Consider the following 23,693-nt stretch of genomic DNA (forward strand, 5'->3'; position numbering starts at 1 on the left):
ACTTGCATCTTACGTATGTGGGCCGCACAATTTTATATGGTGGGCCTCCTAGCGGAAGTGGGAGATGGCCGATGGGTGTGCGGCGGCCGGCTGCATGTAGCCCATGCGGACGGACCTGAAGAGCCCGCTGTACAAGTGATGAAACAGTGCTAATAACTATGGGTCATTCTTGCCATAAAAACAAAAAGATCTAGTTACGAACGTGATTCAAGTGACATACGTAGTATCTTGGGATAAACTAAACAATTTTTAGTAGCACATGGATGAAGGAACTAGTGCGTTAAATTCCCAAGAGAAAATCAAATCTTGGCCAACAACAATCCGCCTTGTCCCTGCAAGCATTAGAGAGTTAGAGGTGAGCAACAGAGCAGGACAAACTCACAAAGAAAAAACGAAAAATCACAGAACCATGGCTCTGTCCAGCTAACACAACTCAAGCAGAGCACCATCTAGCTACCCAACATTCGTACGAGATCCACACCTGATCGATCCGGTGTTTTTTGAGCTCTCGCTGATGGCCAACGTCCAGAGCCTTTTCTTGCCTCCCAAATGTGTGCGCTCGCCTGATGAACATAGTCCCTGCTGCTTCGTTGCTTGCTTGTCTCACCGAAGGGGGCGGCGCACGGCTGCACAGCAAGCGACCGGCACGACAGGCCGTGGGGAGGCGGCGGCGCGTAGTTGAGCGGCAGGTGGCAGGGGCGCGGCGCAGCGAGGCGATGGGGCCCTCACGTGGCGACGCCGGAGGAGGCTGGAGGCGCGGAACGACAAGGGCAGGAGGCCGGCGAGTGGCAGCACGAGAGGAGGCGGATACACCAAGGGGCGTGCGTTGGGAGGGGTCTTGGAGTGCGGCCGTGCGCGAGGAGGAGGCGAGAGGATTGGGGTGCGGAAGGAAAGGAGTTAAGCGGAGGAGGTGGGAGCGAGGGGCTGCGTGATCTGCACATGTATCCGTTAAGCCCTCAGCATGCACACCGGGACTTTTTTTTAGTACAAACACGTGCGCGCACACGCACACCGTAACATCTAAACTCGTGCGCACCCGAGTTTCTTAAAACTCGCACCCGGAGCGGATCGGGGCGCTGCCACTCACGGCCCTGCTAGGACTCGAACCCGGGCTTCAACGATCCGAACGAAAGACCACCGCGACATAATTCCTAAATTTCCGATTTTGTTGGTGAGGCGGGCGCGCAGCGCACCTAAGATCGCATGGGTTCAGAGGACTTCCACCATCTTCCGCTTTTGACGCCTTCAACGTAGCAACATTTCTACTTCACTTATAAATTTAGAGAGTAAATTTTCTTCAATTTACAGTTAAATTCATGCAAACACGATAGACAAATTTGTTCCCGTTTACTAGCAAATTTGAACAAACTCAGTCAATGATCCCATCGGTGCAGAGGCGGGTCCAGCATAGAATTTTATGGGAGCTGGACTTAACAAACTAAACAAGCAATCGTCTAGTTCAACTTCGAAGCAATGTTCTACAAACATAGTGGTAAAAATGCAAAACATATTGAGAAAAGAGTGTACTACTAATTGAGTCCAATATTCTTCAATCGCAACAATAGCTCAATATTCTTCAACCTTTATGATGACAGATCTGTACAGAAACACGATAAAATAGCAATTTAAGAATTTCTTTCTAGTTTCAAATAATGATGAATATTAGAAGAGATAAGTGGATAGAGTGTACTACTAATTTAGTTTGATACATTAACATCTGACGTTTTTTCATATCTTCAAATCGTTTTATGATTATGTCATTGCTAATACTTCTAAATATCTCCTTCTCAGTGTAGCATATCATCAAGTCATTGAGCTATTCGTCACCTATTTTGTTGCGTAAATCTATCTTGATAATTGGCATCGTCGAAAAGATCCTCTCAACTGATGTCGTTGCCACGAGAATAATCAAAGTTAGCTCAATGAGACGATAAATTAGTAGAAAAGTTCCATTCTTTCCAATCTTTGCCATCTTTTTAGCAACCTTTTCAAGATCACAGAGTTCATAAAATTCTTCACTTCTCCTAATGTTCAGAATGAAGGTTTGAAGTTATTGTCTTATTAGTAAATAATCAGATATTGTGAAATCTTTAGCGAGTCTCACAAGCTTATCCACATCAAAATTAGAGAAAGAGTGTCTTGGATTAATAGAATCCATACATACTAATGACTCTGAACTGACTTCATTGAACCGATGATTCATCTTTGATATAATGACATCAATGATAGGAATATAAATCTCAATATTGTAGAAATGCATATTTATTACCTTTTGCTTTCAACGTGCAAACATCTCTCTAGCTTGTACTTTATTTTCCATGTTTAATATTTTAATCTCATTTGCATCACAAAAAGGATTTTACTCTTCTTAATAATGAATCTCATCCATTGTCCCTCCTATCCCGAAGGCGATCTTTGACATCTATGATCAAACTTATTGCTTCAACAATGTCTTGATCCTTCTTTTGCAAAGCGTGTGATAAATCATCTATAATACTCAATAAGTGTATCATCAAATGCATGATGAATACAAAATCAAAGGTTTTTATTTTAAGAATCAAACCAAATGCCCTACCATTACATGTTGATTTAACATAATATGTACGTATAATCTCAAACACCTCAATGATCACCTCCCACATTCGGTATATACGAAGCAATATTTTAAAATGTAAGCCTCATCTAGTTCTCTTGCCTAGCTAGGATACTTTATTGGTTCAGTACTCTTCTGGTGCTTATCTCACATTTCTCAATCTTTTCTAACAAGATATCTTGATGCTTTGCAAACAACACATCATTCCATATATATGATGTACTTACAATGTTCACTATTAAATAAACATATTTAAAGAAGTCTATAATTGTTGGACTAGAAGTAGCAACAGTAACAACTGCTAACTGTAATTGATGGGCAAAATAATACACATAGAAAACATAAGGATTTTCATCCCAAATTAGTTTATGCAACACCATTAAATTGACCTATCATATTTGATGCTCTGTCATAACTCTGCCCACGAATCTTAGAGATGTTTAACTTATGATTAGAAAGCATACCGGTCAAAGATTCTTTCAATGCAACAACTGTACACTTTTTGACATGTTGAATTCCAAGAAACCGCTCCATAATCTTTCCTTGATCATCGACAAACCACAATTAAATCTAAGTCAACACTACATAAGATCTTAAATTATGGAAGCACAATACAAACTACAGTGTACCGACTACTAACCTCAAAATCACATCCATTTGCATCTCGAGTCTCATGAATAAGCACCGAGAAGTATCTCCAATCTCATCTATAATCACTATCATGACTTCTTCTGCACAAGCTTTTGTAAGGTCCTTCTGAATAGTATGAGATATTATTTGACACCGCATAGAACCTTTCTCATATGCATTCTTCACCTTTATTTTCTTATCTCTGTACCAGTCAACTATCTCTCTAAATCTACCCTTGTTGAGAGAATTGCTTGACTCATCATGTCTACTGAAAGGATCACTTTGCTCAATAAGAAATCTTGCAATATCTAAAGAAGAGGTCAAGCGGATCTTATATAGAATCTGATCTTCCTTACTGTAATTAGCAAGTTTTTGAGAGATACTTGTATTTCGATTCATAAAGTACTTGCTCTTCATCCTTGCAATATTGTGAGCACGCAAAGCACCATGTTTCTCAAATTTTTCCGAAGCCTTCTTCCATTTCTCATAGCCAGTCTTCGCAAAGACATCATTTTCAAAAAATTTAGGCTTTCCCGCCTCAAAGAAAACATAACAATACAAATAAAAAGGCTATATTCTTTGAAGCACTATACTCTAACCAATCATATTTCTTGAACTATTGTTGTTGGAAGGATCTCTATTCACCTTGTTGCCATTTGGAAGGAAATGCTTGACCCTTTTGTTGAGTTGGACCTTTCAAAACATATACCCTTTTTACTTGATCTCTAGTTTCAAATGGATACTCATCACTTGGTTTGTGATCCCCTGAATCCCCAATGATATCCGAAAATCTAAATTTCACCTAGGACTTCGTTGGTTGATTTGTGCTTTGACTAGTGTTTGGAGTGGGAGTGATACTAGTATTGGAATTGTTTGAAAATATGTGAGCACTGTTCTTTTGCTCATGTTGAGATGCAACATACAATCCCTGCACATGATTAAACTAAATTAAGTAAATATATTGAACCAAGTGCTACAAGAAAAATAAAAAACTAGCAACTACATATAGATATTGAGTGCTGACCTATATAGAAACTGAAAGACTAACTACACAATTTTGAACTCTTGGTGTACGAGAGTACATTAGCTGCTTAATATTGCTTGGTGGGGGGATTACAACTATCATGGTTTGTGTGACCTACTTTTCTATTCCATCAGCTTGGATTCTTGTTCTACTTTCTTCAAGACATGTTTTTGCTAAGTCACCATTAGATTTTGAAAATTCACAAACAATTAACTTGAAGAATCTAATATTGACTTCCTTTCTAGTGCACTAAACCAGTAGGTATTCTGCTTGTTCAAAAAATGATGCAACATGTATGTTAATGTGTCTAATCAAACATGGCTATTCAATAAGTTTTCATCAGTAACTTGGGACTACTATTGAGGCTTGCTATCATTTTTCTTCTTTTCTAAATCTTCATGAAGAGACATAACGCTGGTTGAAAATGGGATGTATTTTCATTCTAACAACTAAACTAGGCATTTTAGGCGTTTAAAACAGTGAATCTAGAGCTAGGAGCTACCAAATCAGCTTGTTGGTTACTGCTTGTCGGTGACCCACCTAGTTGCTGAGGGCTGAGTCGCGATTAGGGATTGGGATGGTCTAGGTGTCTGGGTCAAGCCGGTCAGGAATCAATGAGTCAGTGGTATTGGCTCAGCCAGCCAAGCCGATTGGACCTTTGGCCCATGACTCTGGTCCATACCAAAATCACCAGCTTATGACTCTAGTGCAGCCCATGACTCCTTGTCTTCTTCCACCTTCTAGCATATGGGCACCCCACACCCATCGACTGAGCTCCCGCCGACAGCGGACCTGCTCAAGTGGGTCTTGGGGGGCTCTGCCGGTGCGTCGGTAGAGTAGACCCCCTCGCTAGAAGATCCACCCCTATATCGGCGATAAAAATATAGAAAAAAATCTAAATGAAATTTAGTCTCAATTCTCCAATTTGCATCTAGAATATTATATTAAAGTGACTTCCTTCCATATACATTGTTCCGTGTATATGATTATTGCCTACTTTTCCGAGCTAGTCCTTAATTTTTTACTCATATGCATACCCTGGTGGCATGGCCTATATATTGTGATCAATGAATTAATCTGACACATAAGTCTTGCTTGCGAAAACCTTGTAGATTTCTATCATCGTTTATCTCAATAGTCAAATCCATGGTAGCGACCGCCTATCCAGATTGTCCCCCAGCTTCGAAGGATTGCAAACTGTTCTGATTCTTCTATTCCTAGTGCAAGAACTGCTCACCCGACATCCCACGAGTTGACCCCAGCTAGGAGTACATCTACCTTCTGATCAACGCTGACAACTAACACATGTGGTCAGTCCTCGTATGTTGCATCTCCATTATAGTTATGTTCCACAACTCCACCTACACCGCTTTTGCATCACCGCCTCCGACCGAGTCATCGGCCACATCAACAACATGCTTGAGCCCTTACTCACCATGTCCCCAGATGATGATGAGAATGCGTACATCTCTAACGCCACACTTGTTTTGGCGTGCAATGGCTACCGGCTGCACGGCTTCTGCACGCACTCACCTGGAGTGGATGAGGCCATCAGCTATGGATTCCCCCCACTCACACTGCGTTGTAGTTTCCACACAAAACATTCGCTATGGACCTTGCCACCAAGAGCATGTCCTCTCTACCCCCTCTTCCATTCTTGCACGTGGCATATATAACTGTCTCGATGCAGGGTAAGCTTTAGGCATCGTCCATCGAGGTGGAGAGAAGCCCCAACGGGAATCGCATACGCATTGTCATGCACCAGTAGGACTACCCCTAGGCTGAGGCTACTTGGGCCGAGGCTACCAAGGTCGACATCTGATACCAACCTCTAGTGAACTCCCATTTGAGTGGTCACCATCTCCAGGGCTATGTTGTGATTGGCGATAGATTCATCCTACTATCCTTCATTGACTTTACTTTCTTTTGCTTCAACTGCAATGCTGTCATCTTGACCACTGTCACCATTGTTGACAAATTCTCTGAATACATCCCTATCTCTGGCAAGGCGGTGCATTTCAAAGTCGGCGATGGCATGGTCTACTTTCTCTGGTGCGTTAAGCTGTTCGCGTACAAGTTCTCGCCAGAGGAAGGAAAGCTGCTTGTGCTGCCTATGGAGGTTGACAGCTTGTGGTCGTATTATGAGGAAGGGTATGGGTCGGTTGTGCACCTTATTGGCTGGTATTGCCGAGAAGGAGAGGATAAACATCTTAGGGTAGTTGGTGTAGCATATTGGTATTTCCGGTGTAGTGTAGGTATAGGATCACGGGAGAAGTGGTATCACGCTAGTTTGGTGCAATTTCTCAATAGTCTATATCTAAATTAGGTACACTGATTTCTTAAGAATAAATAACTAAATACCTCAGCCTCGTATTACTGTATCTTTATGTAGATGTTTTGAAAATATTGCACAAATACTTCAGGGATACATAAATAATTAAATACCTCATCCTTATTATTGTACTTTAAGCTTTATGTAGTTGTCTTGAAAATATTGCACGAATGCTTCAGGGATTCATAAGTTATGGTATTTATTTCAGCTTTAAATCTGATCAACGGTGTTGTAATAACAAAATTTATCTTAGTATTGTGCAAAACTTTTAGTATGGACTCTGCTATGTTAGTACGTATTGCAATCCAAACTTCAGGATTTTACAGAACTTTTAGGACGGGTTGAACTATCTGACTCATGAATCATATTAACATCGTAATAGCAGTTTTTCCATGACCTATCAAATCCACGGTAGGATCGTGTTCATCCTTGCACTGGGAAGACTCCAATGTGTCTAAGTCACACAAATATCTCAACTCCGATCACATTCCTTGCTGCTTGAGAACCTGATTCTTATATAAAAAATTGTAGATGAGACCGTTGACGGGAGAAACAAAATTGATGGAGAATCACTATTTTTCTCCATTCCGGTAAGAATAATGCTAGTATTTACTCTGATTTTTTTAATTTCTTCAAGGCGCGCAGCAGCCGAAAAGGGAAGAAGAAAAGAATGCAACCGAATCTAATGCCATTTTGCAACCTTTTTAGCTCGTGCACTTTGCACCTGGTCCTGAGCCTTCCGACCACATAGTAACATATGTGCCGCACCCAGCCACTGACATGTGGGTCCCACCGATCCCATCTCCAAGACTCAATTGCCGCTAGTCAAGCGTCAACAATTAACTACTATATAAAAGGATAAGTTAACTAAAAATGAATTAAATAAAAGGGAAAAGTAAATAAAAAGCAGCTCGTCTTCGAAGTCTTTTACCAAACCCAAACCGGAGCGAGGAGAGCAGCAAGAATTCCCCGCCGCAGCCGCCATGTCGGGAGGGATCGCGCGCGGCCGCCTCGCCGAGGAGCGCAAGGCCTGGCGCAAGAACCACCCCCACGTCCGTGCCTGCCTTTCGGCCACCTCCCCTTTTCTGTTGTTGTTTTCGTGCCGCCGCCCGATTCGGGTCTCGATTTGATCGTCTTCTCGTTGTTTCGTCATTTTTGCAGGGGTTCGTGGCGAGGCCGAAGGCGCTGGCCGACGGGTCGGCGAACCTCATGGTCTGGAACTGCACTATCCCCGGCAAGCAGGGGGTAAGCACCGGAAACACCCGTTCTATCCGATTCGATCCGTTTCGATTCGTAGGGCAAAGATGGTGTATTTTTGGTAGTACTGCTTAATCCCATCATGCGTGTAGGGCAATTTAGGTTTGTGCCTCTGCTGTGTGCTAAATTACTATGTACGCTGGAGTGGTGCCGCGATGCGTGTGCCCTTTTGCAGTTTTCTTCTATGATAAATTTTACTTTACTTCATTTTATGTTTGCGAACACATGGTCTATGGTATTTTACTATTGATCGATCGTACTGTCAATCGATTCGCTTCGCATTTGGATAGTATGAACCATGTGTTCCACTTCTTTTTGATTGACCACAATCTAGGAGAGTTGCCAGGACTAGAGATATGCTTTCACCATACCTGGCACATAAGTATAGGTGGCTTTTCACACATGAGTTGCCTCTAGGCGTTCTAATATCAGCATCCTGCTAAAGCTAAACAATCTAGGAGAGTTACTTGAACTTGAGAGGTATGCTTTCACCAGACTTTGCACATAAGGATAGGCGATTTCTCTAACAATAATTGCCCTTAACGCTACTTCAAAATTGTTTCACCATGACTAGACATTTAGCCGAGCTGCTCAGATGCTTCATCCATGTTAAAATGTGAGAAAACCATGGGGACTGAGGAAGGAAGGCATAAATAATATATTTTTCCTGGTGATTTACAGCAATGGCTGGGCCGGTATGTTTTAGGAATTAGGATTATGGCACCATCAACAGTATGCCGTCATATTAGCATGCTGTTCCGTACCATTGTCTAGCTCTGTAAGAATCTTTGCATATCGTGCTCCTGGTGAAATGCTTGTTTTCTATCTGTAGCCTGTATATCTCCTTACTGTTTGCAAACAAGCTTGAAACATTGATCTACAGTTACTATCCTTTGTTAAACACCTTATCTTTTGACGATTACTTTCCAACATTCTAGAATTTATTCAAGTTCAATATTTCGGTTGATCTATGATGGTGCATTATAACCTTCGATTGCGTTTATTGTTTTAGCCCCCCCCCCCCCTCCCCGCGCGGGCAACCAGATTCTGTAATGAAATTGTCTCCAGTACTGTTTTGGGCGTGATTTTAACTACTCCCCTTCTTTTATGCAGACTGATTGGGAAGGTGGGTACTACCCTCTTACCCTTCATTTCAGTGAGGACTACCCTAGCAAACCTCCCAAGTGCAAGTTCCCACAAGGTTTTTTCCACCCAAATGTCTATCCTTCAGGAACAGTTTGCCTTTCAATTCTCAACGAGGATAGCGTAAGCATTCAAGCCATTTCGTAGGTTTTGTTTAGCCCTAAGATTGATTCAGAATTTTCAGTTCTCGTTGTACAATTTCAGGGTTGGAGACCTGCTATCACTGTTAAGCAGATTCTAGTTGGAATACAGGACTTGCTTGATCAGCCTAATCCAGCTGATCCTGCACAGACTGATGGTTACTACCTTTTCATCCAGGTTTGAAAACAAATGAACAATATCCTTGTATTATTTATTTTCTTCGCGCCATTCATCGTCTTTAAAAAAAGTGCAGGATCCGACGGAATACAAGAGACGTATTCGTCTGCAGGCCAAGCAGTATCCTGCTCTGGTCTAACGATGTTGTGTATACTAGAGATAAATGATCCATCCTGCACATCCGTTTAGTAGTTGCGACATCTTAAATTATGCATCTGAATATGAATTTGACAAGATATAAGATCTTTGGAGAACTGCCCAGTGTAAACTTGAACCTTTTGTGATGTGTGGGTCCGGCATTGGCTTAACAAAAACCAGTTCTGTAACTTCTGTAAGTGTTGGAGTGATATTTTGATGACATTGAACTTAATTTTTTCCATGATAACTGCTTTTGTGTTATTAAAAAAATGTATATGCCTGGGAGTTACATATTGGCTCTGCTTTTTGGCCTCTGCCATTTCCGAATGTATTTGTGTAGTGACACAGGTGACCTACACCGGGCACCTTCCAGGATTCATCCTGCCAATCTTTGTGCCATGTTCTTGTATAAAATGGCTGCAGTTGTCTCTGACTGCATCGAACTTCACAGTTGTAGTTGAAGAATGTCGATATAACTAGGGTTCTGTGGGACTTCAATCAGATAGCATTGTTTCTCTCAGTGTGATCTTTGTCGAGGCACGATTCTAGCTTCCTAAACGGGTCGAATCGACGGATTCATCAACAGTAATAATGCTTTGGTTTATGAGTTCTGACTGTCCATGTTCATTTTTTTTATTGCACTACTTGCCTCTAGAGATCTCGCACTGCGCGGTCAATGACTCGACTCTAGAAAAATTTATGCAGTTATCATTCGTGTCCATCCATGAAAGTATTTTGATGTTTTTAGGGAGATTTGACTGTAAATTTTCGTCTCGCGTTTGAAAGTAAAGCACAATTTACACGAACAATGCGCGCGTCAAACCCACTGCTCCTCATGGACCGGGGGCAACACGCAACACGTCCTGAATTTTAGACTGAAATGAAACTATGAAAACAATGAAAAAAAAAGACAAAAACAACAACCAGCAGAACAGAGCATTCTGAGTACCACAGGGTCCTGCAACTTCTTCTGCTGTAAAATGGCGTACTCCCTTCGCCTCTCAAGAGAAGTTCACGAGGGCCTCGTACGTGAGCCCGAGGCACCAGTCCGCCGGCGCGACGTTGGTGGCGATGATGGTCCGCCGGGTGGTGTAGGAGGTGAGCTTGAAGCTGAGCGCCTGACCACCGAGCGGCGCGAACGCCTGGTACGCGGCGCCCCAGTTGTGGCTCATGCGTATCCACCCCGTGCTGCTGCCGCCCTTCACCCACATCTCCCCGACGTCGCCGGCGCCGGCCACGTTCATCACGTACGCCAGCAGCCAGTACGAGTTCCCCTGGAGCGCGAACCGCAGCCCGCCTCTCCTCACGCACGGCACCCTGCGGTACATGACGGGGACGATGCCGGCGCGCCACTCGGCCATCTTCATGAAGGCCGGCTTGGAGAGGTCGAAGTGGGTGCGGGGCGGGTTGCACCAGCCGCCGTTGTTGGAGTCCTGCGCCCAGTTGGGTGGGCACAGGTTGGTCGCCGTCACCGTGATCACCGGCGAGCCCCGGTAGCACGACGGTGAGCCTGTGCACCGCATCTGGTAGCACGTCCCGCACCCGTACCCGTCCTGGAACAGCGTCGTGCTCAACGCCGCCGTGTCCGTGCCGTACCCGGTCGTGTACAGGTTGCCATACCCGCACGCGCCGCCTGCAGAAAACGTTCCAGCACCCGTAAGCAAATGCCAAGTGCCTGGAGGCAATTAAACGACCGTGGCAGTGCCAATGCACGTGTGCCGCGACGAAACAAGCAACGTACCCATGGTCTCCGCCGCGGTCTCGTCGCCGTAGAACGTGGCGTGCGCCGGAGTCCACTGCATCGCCTTGAACCTCGCGTTCGCGGGGGCGGCCATGCTCGCCAGAGAGACGAGGAGGGCCAAGACGGCGGCGGATGGAGAAGCCATTGCTCTGGTACGGCTTTGTTTGCGGTGTTCTTGCTTTGCCTCTGCAGAGCAATGCATCGGCAAGTGTATTTATAGCGTGCATCGGATCAATCAGAGAGGCTGCCGGTGATGATTGGAGATGAAGATCATTGTTCACGACCTCGCGCGGCGACGTGCGCGCACGCTGGCGATCGTGGAGATTGGTACGGTACATTCGGCATACGTGCGGGCAAGGGGCAAGAAACCGAGTTGTACTCTGTTATTCTACCCGTTATTGCAGGTACGGCGGATTAGATATTGGGATTGTATCTTCTGATCTGAAATATTTTTATACGCCGCGTCCTTTTAGATTGAGGATAATGGGGCATACTTTTTGCTGCAGGGCGTTACAATATAGTGGACATGCCGGCCGATAATGTCTGGAAAAGATTTGATTTTGTACAAGTAGTTGAATTATTCAGTGCTGATAAATAGTCAACGTATGTCCTTGTGTCGGCTTCATTTCAGAGAAGATGCAACATTTCCATCATCCCTGTACATGAACGGTTGTGATCATCTGACCTCAGATGGTCAGATACTATTGGAGTTTTGTTCTCTCACAAGTTTGCATTTGTTGTCCAATTCAGTTGCAACATCGACGTGACAGACTGACAGCAAGATGCATTTGATCTCAGTACTTTAGCATCAGCTGAAAATAAAAAGGCAACGCACCTGCATTTTACATTTGCAGCAACGCTGAAACTACGACACATAAACAAACAAGCAATTTTATTTTGGAGAACTACAGATGCACTCTCATTGCCTCATTTTATTCCCATGAAGTATGTCTCAGAAGCAAAGCGACGAGGATCAATCTTCCCTCACAGAAATCACATCTCGGAACTCACGAACAGAATGAAAATCACCAAAATAAACAGGAGACATGTTACATTCTCGCCATGGTATCACACTTAAAATCTATGCAGCTAGTCTATCCTCGTTTTTTTCAAAAGATCAGTCCTCGTTCAGCGACAGCAAACAGATGGTTCATAGCCTCCATAAGGCTACCTGTATCCATATCCAACTTGAGGCGGGAACGGCTGATCGAAGCGCGACATTTGCTGCATCGGAGGAACTGACATAGGGCCGAACTTGCCGTCCCTCTTGTCCATCTCCACCTTGTGCTGCGTCTGAAGTGGCATTGCAATGCCGTTAGATGACTGCAAGTGCTAAAGAATGGAGGTACCTGAGTCGACATGAAAGTGCATGCGCAATTACCTGCATACAAGAGCAAACCCTGCACAGCAAAACGTCGAAACGGCACAAAATTAGCAGGAGAAGTTGCGTTCAGAGCGACGAGGACGAACTAGAGTTAGCACTTGGGACAGAGCCTTACGTCCAGTAGACCATGTTAGACATGCAGGAGATTATATTCGCGGCCTCTGAAAGCTCGCTGTTGCCGACGATGCACGCGACTAGCGAGCAGATGCAGGCGAGTTGTTGCAGGAGCAACATGAAGCTCTGCGGTAATTTGGAGAGGGATAATAATGTTTACTCCTCAGAGTCTGAAACCCCTATACTAAAACTGGGTAAATTAACGGGTGGAGAAGTGGTTTTACGATGATGCAGTTGTCGCACTGAGTTGTCTGGATGTTGAACTCGTCCTGCAGCAAGAACCGGGTCGAAGCGACTGAATTGCCGAAGCAGCAGAACACCTGAGAAGATAGTATGATCAGATCAGTTGATTTTGTCCAGCTTCAATATACCACTGCATGGGATGATGAGAAGATGGTACAGATGAAAGCCCATCAACTAAGTAGAAGAAATGAACTGGAGATAAGCTATCTGCGTCACCTCTGTTGCAAGGCATAGCTCTGGGCACTGGCTCTCACCGCACTTGCCACTGCACGGCATGTACCCAGCGCAGCACACGTATCTGAAACACAGAGGAACATGGAGAGCGTTAGCACCGTTCAGGAGACTGAAGAACTAGCAACTGCACTGCAAATTAACCACAAAAATGAGAAGACGAGAGAGAGAGAGAGAGAGAGAGAGAGAGAAAGCAATTTTTGTACCTTGACATGTCATTGTAGAGAGCACGCCTGCGCAGCATATACGACACACACGGGGCGCTGAACAACAAGGAAAATCAGATGCTATATTGACTAATTTTTAGTACAAACTAATCAGTCTTCTATACAGTTAATTTTTAGAGCTACATATTGAATCCAATTCTGAACCTTGCTATAGAAGTACGAGGAGAGGAGCACAATGCCCCGCTTTTTGGAGACAATGATTATAGATATTTTTACCATACATAAATGGAGATTTAGCAATAGAATAGATTTTTAAGATGAACATTATCTATCTGTTAAATTTTATTTGCTTAGTTGATGAATTATGGCTATATGATAGATACAGTCTACATCATAACAAAAACTATATAACAATAAACGGTTTTGTACATCTTCGGATATAGCGGTTGGAATATGTTTTATTTTATTACTAAGAAACTAAACAGAAGTTCAGATTTGGCGAAAAAAAGAAGGATCGGAAGTTGATAAATCAGAAGAAGAGCGCCCACTCACCACCACAGCGACAGGCAGCACCCTGCAGGAAAGAGAGAAATCCATCAAGCTAACAAGCTTTCGAAAACATGGAGGGTGATTCTCAGGATACCGATACGCACATGGCAGGTCCGCCGTGACGGCGTTGGTGAGGTCGGTGTGCCAGACGTTGCGGTAGCTCTGCCGCAGCTGCATCTTCTCCATCATCGCCTCCGACCCCGACATCTCGCCACGCGCCGGCCGGCCGGATCGGCAATCACTGCACCCGGCGAACAAGCGGAAAGAGCTAGCTCGAGCAGGCCTAGAGCACCATCGGTTGCTTTATGGGGCGCGTTTCCTCTTCGGTTACGCCCCGGGACGGCGGGTCATGGAAGTTTCGATCGGTCCAAGGCGACGACCAGACGAAGGCGACGAATTGAACGGGCTGGAGTGGGGGCAGCCACGAAAGTTTGAAAGGTTGCTTGGAACGCAGAATTTTGCAGGAAAAGTCGGTGCAAACGCGCGTCCTGGAGCCGCCACGAAATTGTGAAGGAAGGATGAATGCAACGTATAATTTGTGTTGAGCGAGGTTGTTGTAATATGTGTCGAATATATATTCATATCAATTATAAATAAATTTAAATTGTAATTGGATTTTTATTTTCTATAATTATAAGGAATAAGCACATTTTACTCTCTCGAACTATCAGGTTTGTCTGGATAACTCTGAACTTTTAAACTGTTTATTTTACTCCACTAAACTATAAATACCGTCCATTTTATACCTTGGAGTGGTTTCTCAGTAGTTTTGATGACGTGGTGGCAGTTTCGCCACGTGGCAGTCCTAGTAAGCGTGTCCAGTTAGCGTGCTGACATCAGCATTGTGCAGTAATTCGATTTTTATTTAAAAAAATAATATATGAAAATAGATTATTCCGAAAAATAGGTTTTATGTTTAAAAAAATCCAAAAAATATAAAATGATTTAGATAAATGTTTTAATATGTTTTTAGCTCTATTTTTATTTCTGTAAATAATATTTAATGTTTTCTAGTGTAAAAATTATTCTAAAAAGTTAGAATAAATGTTTTAATTTGGAAAATAGTTTTAGAAAGTATAGATTAATTCTGATAAAGTTTGAAAATATTTTCTTTGATAAAATAAATGCTTTCAATATGTTTTGTTGCATATAAAATTAGTTTTAATTCTAGAAAAATTAGGTTTAAATTCAGAAAAAAAGTTTTCGTCGTTTTTAGTCGTAGTTTCGCGTCGTTTCTAGCCGTTCAAAATTCATTTAGCTATACTTTTGTGCATATTGTGAGCATATTTGAGCATATTTTTGGTACATTTTGGGCATATTTGAGCATATTTTGGGTATATTTATCACATTTTGGTCCTATTTGGGCACATTTTGATCATATTTGGTCATATTTGGGCACATTTTGGTTATATTTGGGTACATTTTTAGCACATTTGAACATATTTTGGTCATATTTTGGCACATTTGGTCATATTTGGGTACATTTTGGACACATTTGACCATATTTTGGACATATTTGAGCACATTTGGGTATATTTTGGTATATTTGGGTACATTTAGCCATATTTTGTCCAAATATACCTAAAACATACTCAAAATGTGTTTAAAATGGGTCCAAATGTGCTCAAAATATGTTTAAAATGGGCCTATATGTGCCTAAAATGTACCCAAATGTGACCAAAATATGTTAAAATGTGGCAAAATGTGCCCCAAGTGTGCCCAATGTGGCTAAAATATAGGCAAATGTGTCCAAATATGCCAAAATATGTTCAAAATGTGCTCAAATGTGTCCAAGATATGTTAAAAAGTACAGCTAAACTAATTTTGAACGGCTAGAAACGACGCGAAAACTACGGCTAAAAATGACGAAACTATTTTTCTGGAATTAAACCTAATTTTTCTAGAATTTAAACTAATTTTATATACAACAAAACATATTAAAACTATTTATTTTATCAAAGAAAATATTTTTAAACTTTATCAGAATTAATCTATATTTTCTAAAACTATTTTCTAAATTAAAACATTTATTCTAACATTTTTGGAATAATTTTTACACTAGAAAAACATTAAATATTATTTACAGAAATAAAAATAGAGCTAAAAACATATTGAAACATTTATCTAAATCATTGTATTTTTTTGTATTTTTTTCTAAACATAAAACCTATTTTTCAGAGTAATCTATTTTCATGAATTATTTTTCTAAAAAAATCGAATTACTGCGTAACGCTGATGTCAGTACGCTGACTAGTACTACCATGTGGTGAAACAATCACCACGTCATCAAAACCACCGAGAAAAACAACTACATGGGTAAAATAGATGGTATTAATAGTTTAGGGGAGTAAAATGTACGGTTTAAAAGTTCAGGTGTTATTCGGACAAACGTGATAGTTCGAGGGAGTAAAATAGACTTATTCCTAATTATAAATATTAAGTACCACTGTGTAAACGCATCGACGAAAATAAAATACGGAGAGGAGCATCTATAGTTAAGTATTACATTGTATTATAGTGTTAATCTTATGCTTGGCTTATCAACTGCTTATATAAAGTATATTATTGTTTGAATTTTAAACAATCCTAATGTAAAGACGAAAACGAATCCTATCTACTTAATATTTATTCTCTCCGGTCAATAAGCGGCATCTTGTGCTTATAGTTAACTGTTTTAAATTTTATCTATAAATTATTTTCTATGTATTGAGTTTGGAACTTAAAATAACACGGATTGATTTTTCTCAAAAAGTACTCTCGTAATAATATATTTTTACTATATTTTATTAATATATTATAAAAATACTAGTTAAAATTATATTTTAAAAACTATATCAATGTCTAAAACTAGACTTATTTCATACTAGATAGGTATCAGGTCCAGTAGTAAGAAGACTGTATGATGCCTGCACCGTACGGCGAGCTCGTGTGACTTCATTGCCTTCTGTTCTCTTTTCTTCCTCCTACCTTACAAGAAATGTACTGATAAACACATGAAGAAAAAAAAAGCTCGAATCGATCACGAGTCAGATATGAAAAACCTGAGTCGAGCCGACGTCGAGTCACAAGTCAGCCAAATGGCAGTGGCCATGCTTAGTCACGAAGGAAATTGGAGGAGCGTACACATCAGACCTCGAGAATTTGTCTCTTTGATACCGATTGGTTATTAATATGTTTTCCACAAATGGCCGGGAGATTTGATTGTGCTAGGCTAGGCTGTTTTTTTTAAAGAAAAACAGGTCTGTTTTTCATTGTAAAGCAAGAACATTACAAGACATCGATTACATAGACACCCTAAAGAAAAATAAAATTACTATGCAGCCCCTGAGAGGTCTTGTTCTTTTGCTTATACTCCGATCGATCGAAATGGACATTGCAACACCTCGTCGGAGTTGGACGTAGAATCGCGCCAATGATGGCGACGGAAATCATTCTCTCCACCGGTGAGTAAACATCACTTTTTTTGCCACAAATGATGACCTGTAAAAAACAGATCTTGACACCGATGAACGCTCGGGCTTCACAAACCGGCCAACGGCCGAAGCCTCATCGGTCAAGGATCGAACTCGCGCCTCCATTTTCATCACCGAAGCAAAAACCATCGTCGGCAAACACACCGACGAAGGAGCAAGACCCACATCTAAAATCACAGACTCGCACCAAAAAATAACAAACCTCAAGAAATGCCTGCCATGGCCACCGCCGAAGCTGATGTGGAAGCCGACGAGCTCACCGATGGCTAGCAGGAAACACAACCCCGGCCAGAAATCATCTGAGATGACTTCTCCGAAACCTAAACCTATATTAACCAAACCACCTAAACAACCAACTTAAAAGCTACTAACAACCTCACTAAACTAAAAATACTAGTACTAAACTGATCTAAACCATCAAGGCCCGGCCTCCCTCCAACTCCGATTCTGGGAGGACGCCAAAGGCGAGGGGAACAGAGGAGTCAAGAGAGTTCTTTCTCTAGTTGGCTACGCTAGGTTAGTGCGTGCATCTTGTGATGACGGTCAAGGGCGATACGCTCACGATGTGGCCCACTGGGCCAGCGTGTTACTTGCAGATCCAACTTGCGATGGCTGGCTCACCGGCATTTCGTTTACTGGTGCAGAAAGGAACAAAATCCAGCCTAGGTTGCGTGGTCAAAGTACTACCTGCGTTTAAGATGTAAGATGTATTTTTTTTTGAAAAAGTCAAATTTTATAAATTTTTACTGATAATTAATCAAATTATATGTATACTTAGCATACAATTTTGTTCAATAGATTTGTATTTCAAAGTATTTTTAATATAATATTAATTTTATGGTAATTAACAACATATTATAAAAGAACTTAACTGTTAAAGTTCACTTTTGATTCTTGAACGGAGGAAGCAAATTGTATTGTTCTTGTCCAGCCAGACTAGCCGGTGCAATTAATATCGGAACCGAAGTTGTCTGCAGGCTGTGACCTTGTGGGTCCAAAGTACACGTCCGTGTATACGTACCACTGGAGTGTACTGTTAAACAAGATGGAAATGCTCGTCTACGCAAATGGAAGCGTCGATTGCTTCATCCGTGCTCCAGCTCTGTCCACCTATTGCTCTCTTCTTTTTTAAAAGAAACTCAAATACAATACGCAGACGAGCATCTTCACGACGTACACAATAATCCGAGGCGACGTGTTCGTCTCCAACTATCGTCATGTGCTAGAACCGCGGGATTAAAAACGTCTCGATTAGCTGTCAGATACTCATATGTTACGCAGAAAATAAACTTGCTAGTTCTTCCCCTTTTTTTTCTTTTTGGGTGTGTCCTCTTGTCAATCCGTCGCCAGCAGCCTGATCAATCATGTTCGTGTATCAAATACTGAGTGGCTGGATAATTTAATCGGCTGCGGGCGGTTAGCGGTTATCGGGGGCGCCTCCACATGGCCGATGGCTACCGATTCCTAGCTCCAGAAGAAGAGAGCAGATACACACCTCTGTTTGCATAGGTTTTTTAGCTTTTCTTTGAAAAAAGCTAAAAAAATATTCAAACAGTTGGCTTATAGTTTTGGTTTTTAGTGAATTTTGACTGACCGGAGAAGCGGCCGTGTCTGAAATGAACTAAAAGTTAAGAAATAGTTTTTAGCTGATTTTTCTAGCTTTTGGTTGTACTGAGAAGCTAAAAATTTATTAAAAAATCAATAACTAAAATTCGACAATCACAACCGCTTTCTCAGCTAGTTAGAAACTTCGAATCCATATCATATTCAAATATGCACATACACTACGACTTACGTGATGGCTACATGTGATTGGTGCTACCCGTGTGCGTCTTGAATCTTACCGGGAGAAAAAAAAATTATGTAGCGGTATTGCAACACCTTTTGTTGTAATATCGCTTAAATGATCACCATCTATTTTTAACATAGACCATAAAATAGTGGACGAGACTCACTCAATTCTAATCATATATGTCAACTAATGCAAGGTAATTTACCAAGATCCACTAATTTGAGATTTATATTTGAAATAGGCAGTAGACATCCAAACGGTGCTGTATTAGAAGGTCTGTGTCATCACTGTATAGATTTTTTTTCGACGGTGGCCGCCATGTTCCGGTTCCTACGACATGCTGGGATGTGAACCTTTCAGAATTCAGAAACGCGTATTTTCCGAGACAGTCACCCGACCTATTTACACTCCTTGGCTCCTGCAGTACGGGCAACTTCAGTATTTATATATAACATCTAGTTTTATTACTGTAGCATACAGAGAAGAGAAATGAGTGAAGATGAAGATAGAATTGATGTGGAGGAGAATTTTAAAGAGCTAGTTTTTAAAAGAGAAAAAAAAAAGATATAACTTTGACCATCGTGAGGTATGGAGAATTGAAAATAAATATTTTTAAGAAATATACTGAGAGAAATAAAAAATAGTAGCTAGAAATAATCACTATGATGCCATAACCATATATTTGAATAAGCTTTTTTTAGCTTTCCTTTGAAAAAAAAAGTCAGAAACTATTTAAACGACTAGTTTTTATCTTATCTTTTGGTGATTTTTGATGGGCTGAGAAAGTAGTTATGGCTGAAATGAAATAAAAGCTAAGAAGCATTTTCTAAATAGTTTTTTTGTCTTTTTAGTGTGCTGAGAAATTAAAAATTTATTATAAAAATTACCAACTAAAATTTAATAGCCACAACCGTTTACTCATATATTCAAAAACTCCAAAGTCACCGTCTATTCAAAAAAGCCTTAAGCGAGCCGGCCGAAGCTTCAGCGCGCGCGACCTACCCTATACGCAGTCAAATCGAGCTCGCAACTCCACCCCCGCCCACTCAAGTACTCAACGCCACGTCCACCTCAACCGTCCGTCGGCCTCAACGCGGCGAAGCAAACTGCCCCATCAGGATCTGCTAGCTGCCTCCGTCCGCACCCGCTTCCCTTAAAAGATTCCGACGCCGAACCCCACTGCCTGATCACAACTCGGAAACTGAACCCACTCCTTGCACGGCGGCAGCATTGTCGTCTTGGTCGTCAGAGTTGCGCTGGCCATAGAATTGGCTCGGCGATGGAGAAGAAGCTGCTGCCACTAGCGCACAAGCACGTGCACGGCGGCGAGCGGCTGTGGGCGCGGCCGTGGCGGTGGGCCAAGACGGCTTTCTTCCTCGCCGCGATGCTCGCCTCGCTCCTGCTCGTCTGCGCGCCGCCGCTGCTCGTCGTGCTCCTCGACCTCGCCCTCCCGCCGGCGCTCCTCTCCGCGACCCTCCGCGCCGGCGACGGTTACAGCTCGTTCGCGTCGGCGGTGCTGGCCCAGGCGCGGGCGTTCGACTTCCGGTCGTCGCTCGTTGACCTGCCCGCCGTCTCCGCTGCGCGCGCGCTGCTCGTCCTCTGCGCGTACCTGGTGTGCGGGGGAGGCGCGCCGTACTTGTGGGTCGTCGTGGCGTGCACCGCGGGGTCCGTGTCCTACGCGCTGGCCAAGTCCGCGGCCGTGCTGCCGCGCCGCGCCGTGCTGCAGGAGGCGGGGAACGCGCGCGCCGTGGCCGTGGCCGCCGGCCCAGAGGCCATGCTCCTGCTCTCGCTGGCCCTCGCCGCCGCGCACCTCGCCGCGGCGTACCGGACCAGTTGCCGCGAGCGCCGGCGCATGCTCGTCTACAGGATCGACGTCGAAGCGGTGAGTACCAGCCACCATAACTAATCCTCTCTCTGCCTTCCACTCTGCAAATCGCACGCGCTTGCTTCTTCCCGAACACTTCACGCCTGCGCAACGCAACCGAAACGAAAAATCCGACCTTTTCCCCCCCACGTAGTTGCATCCATGAGCACCACAGAAGGCATTATGATTCCCAAGAATAATCCAGGTATGATGTTGGGTTCATCGACACCCTATCGTCTCGGCTTTCGGTGAGACAGAGGAAATAGGAATAAGATTCTCGCGCGTAGTCATTAACGCGTAGCTGAATAGTTTAGTCAAAAAGATTAATGCATACTAGACACTGCTCGTTAGATACAGCTAGATTAGATAAGGGTATCTGTTCTAAAAGAATTATTGAAGACAAAAGAAGCTCTTAACTGAACAATCAGTTGATTTGTCTATGCAGGTCAGGCTAAAAGGAGGTCATCAAGCACCCAAAGGGCTGAAGCTATGTAGTGTTTGACACTGATCTCATCCTTACCAATAGGAGGTGTGACATCAACATACATGTAGGCGTCAGGAAGATTTTGTTGAGAGGCAACTTTTGGTTGAGTTGTTCGTGCTTATGTGTACACTTAGATACGTTACTTGTGTGATCACTGTCACCTGTCCCAAGTGAACATACTGTAAATACGAAACAGCCGTGCTCAATCGGTCCGGCCTCCTGCGATGTGACGCAGGACGAGCCGTGTTCAACGCCCAGTTCCTTTCTGATTACTGTGTCCTTCCAGAATTCAAACATGTATGTCTGAAGAGAAGCCAGTGGCCACACAGAAGACAGAACCCATGCTGCAAGAAAATGCCCATGCTGTGCCAACAACCTACTGAAACCGATTCGGAGAAACTTCGTTTTCACCAGAGAATTTTTCAGAACGAAACACCGAGCAGAGCGCCCTGGCCAATGGCGTTCGGCGTTGTACACTTCCACTGCCGTCTCCTAACATTTCAGAATTCAGACCAAGCTAGTTGAGGAAAAAAGTTAGGGGAGACATCTGGTTCTGAAACCATGAACCTGCTGCTTCTAGAAGCCCCAAAAGTCCTGTCGTTTCTCTGGCCTGCCATTTGTGTATTCAATTGGGTGTGGCATGTTCATGGAGGACGTGCTACCTACAGCTACAAGGATAAGGCGCTTTTATATTCGAAACGAGAAAATTGCTGTTTTATATTCGAAACGTGTGGCTTCAAAGTTTTGACACTCAACATTGGTTTTATCAAAATGACACATAAAAGGTGGATCATTTTGATTCCTAATGTTCTACCTATTTTAATTCATTTATTTTCTTTTTCCTGTTTTTGGTACATGAAAGAGCAAGTATGCCTTGGCTCAACAACAACATTCTGTACAGCAGCAGGGACAGCCCACAAACAACAGCAGCCTGTTTGTACAATTTCCACCTTCGTGCCAGGCTGCACTTTTTTTAAGCCATGGCTGTACTTGGCCATCGGTGTTAGAAAGAATGGGGGCAAATCTATCATTTACCATCGAATAACTACTGATTCTACAATCAACATTGAATAAATTCTATTTACTTCTACTACCCTCCGTTGTACTGTTCATGAACAGTATGAACAGTACCCGAAAATAAAAAAGTCACAAAAAATATGTCGATTTTTGTGCACGCTCTATAATTCATAATCAACCCGTTTTAACTGTATTCACCTAAAAATACTGTATAGAATTCAAACTAAAATTCTTCAAAATGTACTACTTTTGTAACTTCTTGCAATTTTTAAGCCTCATAAAAATTTACAAAAAATCTGAGAAAATTTACTAATATTCCTCTAATGTGATGTAATAATTTTTAAAATTATCTCCCGCGGTGAAAAAAATTAGTTCTTTGTAATGCACGGTATTACAAAAGTAGTTCATTTTGAGAAATTTTAGTTTGAATTTTACACAGTATTTTTAGGTGAATACAGTTAAAATGGGTTGATTATGAATTATAGAGCGTGCACAAAAATTGAAATTTTTTTGGGGACTTTTTTATTCTCGGGGTACTGTTCATGAACAGTATAACGGAGGACAGTATCGGAAGCGGATGGCATATAAGGAACTGAAACATTTATTCGATGGTATAGAAGTAAACAGAATTTATTCGATAACAAATCGTAGATTTTCTCAAAGAATGGACAGGTAACATAAAATAACAAAAGAAAGAATGTAGTTAGCTTAACTGTTAGCTCATTACAACAGTCAGATGTTGGCACTGGGCCCTACTGGCCGACATATAAAAAAATAGTCAGCCTTCACCAGTGAGACTAGTAACAAGAAATTAGTCAGTAAGGGTGTGTTTAGTTGTCCGCATGAGGTTTTGTAGAGCTGCATCGTATATCCTGGATGAGTGGAAGCAGGCTGAGGGGATCCGTATTCTGGAAAAGAAGTATGTTTGGTTGGTTGGATGAGCGGATGCAGGTAGATTTTGAGTTTGTGTTTGGTATGTTGAATCTCAGACTGCATGTGGGGATTCGTTGTCGCTAACAAGTGGGCCCCGCGTCGGCCAGGCTGCATCCCGCCGGCCAGGATGGCACCTACGGCCGATTCGGCCTGCTCCCGGCATGCAGCACGCGCGCGTATTCGCTGCACCCGCGGCTGCAGCGCGCTCCGTCGCTGCACCCATCCAAACGTGCTGCTCCCTCGTCGTATACGACTGTAGCTGCACG

General features: G+C 42.7%; 5 protein-coding genes across 5 annotated transcripts; 2 read left to right on the plus strand and 3 right to left on the minus strand.

Moving 5' to 3' along the window:
* Window positions 1-214: 214 nt before the first annotated feature.
* LOC133907998 (uncharacterized) lies at window positions 215-6,456 on the minus strand. The gene is made up of 3 exons (XM_062350135.1): window positions 6,168-6,456; window positions 482-933; window positions 215-332 (listed from the first exon to the last, which is right to left on the minus strand). Exons 1-3 carry the CDS (start codon window positions 6,454-6,456, stop codon window positions 300-302), a joined length of 774 nt encoding a protein of 257 aa, XP_062206119.1. The 3' UTR covers window positions 215-299.
* Window positions 6,457-7,451: 995 nt separating this feature from the next.
* Window positions 7,452-9,728, plus strand: LOC133908081 (SUMO-conjugating enzyme SCE1-like). Its single transcript, XM_062350208.1, has 5 exons — window positions 7,452-7,631; window positions 7,741-7,824; window positions 8,950-9,102; window positions 9,184-9,297; window positions 9,374-9,728. The coding sequence occupies exons 1-5, from the start codon at window positions 7,563-7,565 to the stop codon at window positions 9,434-9,436; spliced, it is 483 nt and encodes a 160-aa protein (XP_062206192.1). The 5' UTR covers window positions 7,452-7,562; the 3' UTR covers window positions 9,437-9,728.
* Window positions 9,729-10,179: 451 nt separating this feature from the next.
* LOC133907857 (putative expansin-A30) lies at window positions 10,180-11,919 on the minus strand. Its single transcript, XM_062349952.1, has 2 exons — window positions 11,177-11,919; window positions 10,180-11,068 (listed from the first exon to the last, which is right to left on the minus strand). Exons 1-2 carry the CDS (start codon window positions 11,376-11,378, stop codon window positions 10,437-10,439), a joined length of 834 nt encoding a protein of 277 aa, XP_062205936.1. The 5' UTR covers window positions 11,379-11,919; the 3' UTR covers window positions 10,180-10,436.
* Window positions 11,920-12,051: 132 nt separating this feature from the next.
* On the minus strand, window positions 12,052-14,242 carry LOC133907858 (uncharacterized). Its single transcript, XM_062349953.1, has 8 exons — window positions 13,969-14,242; window positions 13,868-13,889; window positions 13,355-13,411; window positions 13,134-13,215; window positions 12,899-12,994; window positions 12,676-12,800; window positions 12,558-12,576; window positions 12,052-12,469 (listed from the first exon to the last, which is right to left on the minus strand). Exons 1-8 carry the CDS (start codon window positions 14,069-14,071, stop codon window positions 12,344-12,346), a joined length of 630 nt encoding a protein of 209 aa, XP_062205937.1. The 5' UTR covers window positions 14,072-14,242; the 3' UTR covers window positions 12,052-12,343.
* Window positions 14,243-20,182: 5,940 nt separating this feature from the next.
* On the plus strand, window positions 20,183-22,283 carry LOC133907999 (uncharacterized). Its single transcript, XM_062350136.1, has 2 exons — window positions 20,183-21,011; window positions 21,439-22,283. Exons 1-2 carry the CDS (start codon window positions 20,409-20,411, stop codon window positions 21,493-21,495), a joined length of 660 nt encoding a protein of 219 aa, XP_062206120.1. The 5' UTR covers window positions 20,183-20,408; the 3' UTR covers window positions 21,496-22,283.
* The last annotated feature ends 1,410 nt before the right edge of the window (window positions 22,284-23,693 follow it).

This window comes from Phragmites australis, chromosome 24, assembly GCF_958298935.1.
Source record: "Phragmites australis chromosome 24, lpPhrAust1.1, whole genome shotgun sequence".
Classification (NCBI taxonomy): Eukaryota; Viridiplantae; Streptophyta; class Magnoliopsida; order Poales; family Poaceae; genus Phragmites; species Phragmites australis.

What these genes read in the sequence shown, in the direction of transcription:
- LOC133907999 (XM_062350136.1), top strand. Translation starts at nt 20,409, where the DNA reads ATGGAGAAGAAGCTGCTGCCACTAGCGCACAAGCACGTGCACGGCGGC. An exon ending in ACAGGATCGACGTCGAAGCG is followed by an intron (nt 21,012 to 21,438) that starts GTGAGTACCAGC and finishes TTGTCTATGCAG; the next exon opens with GTCAGGCTAAAAGGAGGTCA.
- LOC133907858 (XM_062349953.1), bottom strand. Translation starts at nt 14,071, where the DNA reads ATGTCGGGGTCGGAGGCGATGATGGAGAAGATGCAGCTGCGGCAGAGC. An exon ending in CGTCACGGCGGACCTGCCAT is followed by an intron (nt 13,890 to 13,968) that starts GTGCGTATCGGT and finishes TCTTTCCTGCAG; the next exon opens with GGTGCTGCCTGTCGCTGTGG. An exon ending in CTCTACAATGACATGTCAAG is followed by an intron (nt 13,216 to 13,354) that starts GTACAAAAATTG and finishes TCTGTGTTTCAG; the next exon opens with ATACGTGTGCTGCGCTGGGT.
- LOC133907998 (XM_062350135.1), bottom strand. Translation starts at nt 6,456, where the DNA reads ATGTTTATCCTCTCCTTCTCGGCAATACCAGCCAATAAGGTGCACAAC. An exon ending in TGCAGTTGAAGCAAAAGAAA is followed by an intron (nt 934 to 6,167) that starts GTAAAGTCAATG and finishes ATACATGTGCAG; the next exon opens with ATCACGCAGCCCCTCGCTCC. An exon ending in AAAAACACCGGATCGATCAG is followed by an intron (nt 333 to 481) that starts GTGTGGATCTCG and finishes TAATGCTTGCAG; the next exon opens with GGACAAGGCGGATTGTTGTT.
- LOC133908081 (XM_062350208.1), top strand. Translation starts at nt 7,563, where the DNA reads ATGTCGGGAGGGATCGCGCGCGGCCGCCTCGCCGAGGAGCGCAAGGCC. An exon ending in CAATTCTCAACGAGGATAGC is followed by an intron (nt 9,103 to 9,183) that starts GTAAGCATTCAA and finishes GTACAATTTCAG; the next exon opens with GGTTGGAGACCTGCTATCAC. An exon ending in GTTACTACCTTTTCATCCAG is followed by an intron (nt 9,298 to 9,373) that starts GTTTGAAAACAA and finishes AAAAAAGTGCAG; the next exon opens with GATCCGACGGAATACAAGAG.
- LOC133907857 (XM_062349952.1), bottom strand. Translation starts at nt 11,378, where the DNA reads ATGCATTGCTCTGCAGAGGCAAAGCAAGAACACCGCAAACAAAGCCGT. An exon ending in GACCGCGGCGGAGACCATGG is followed by an intron (nt 11,069 to 11,176) that starts GTACGTTGCTTG and finishes CGTTTTCTGCAG; the next exon opens with GCGGCGCGTGCGGGTATGGC.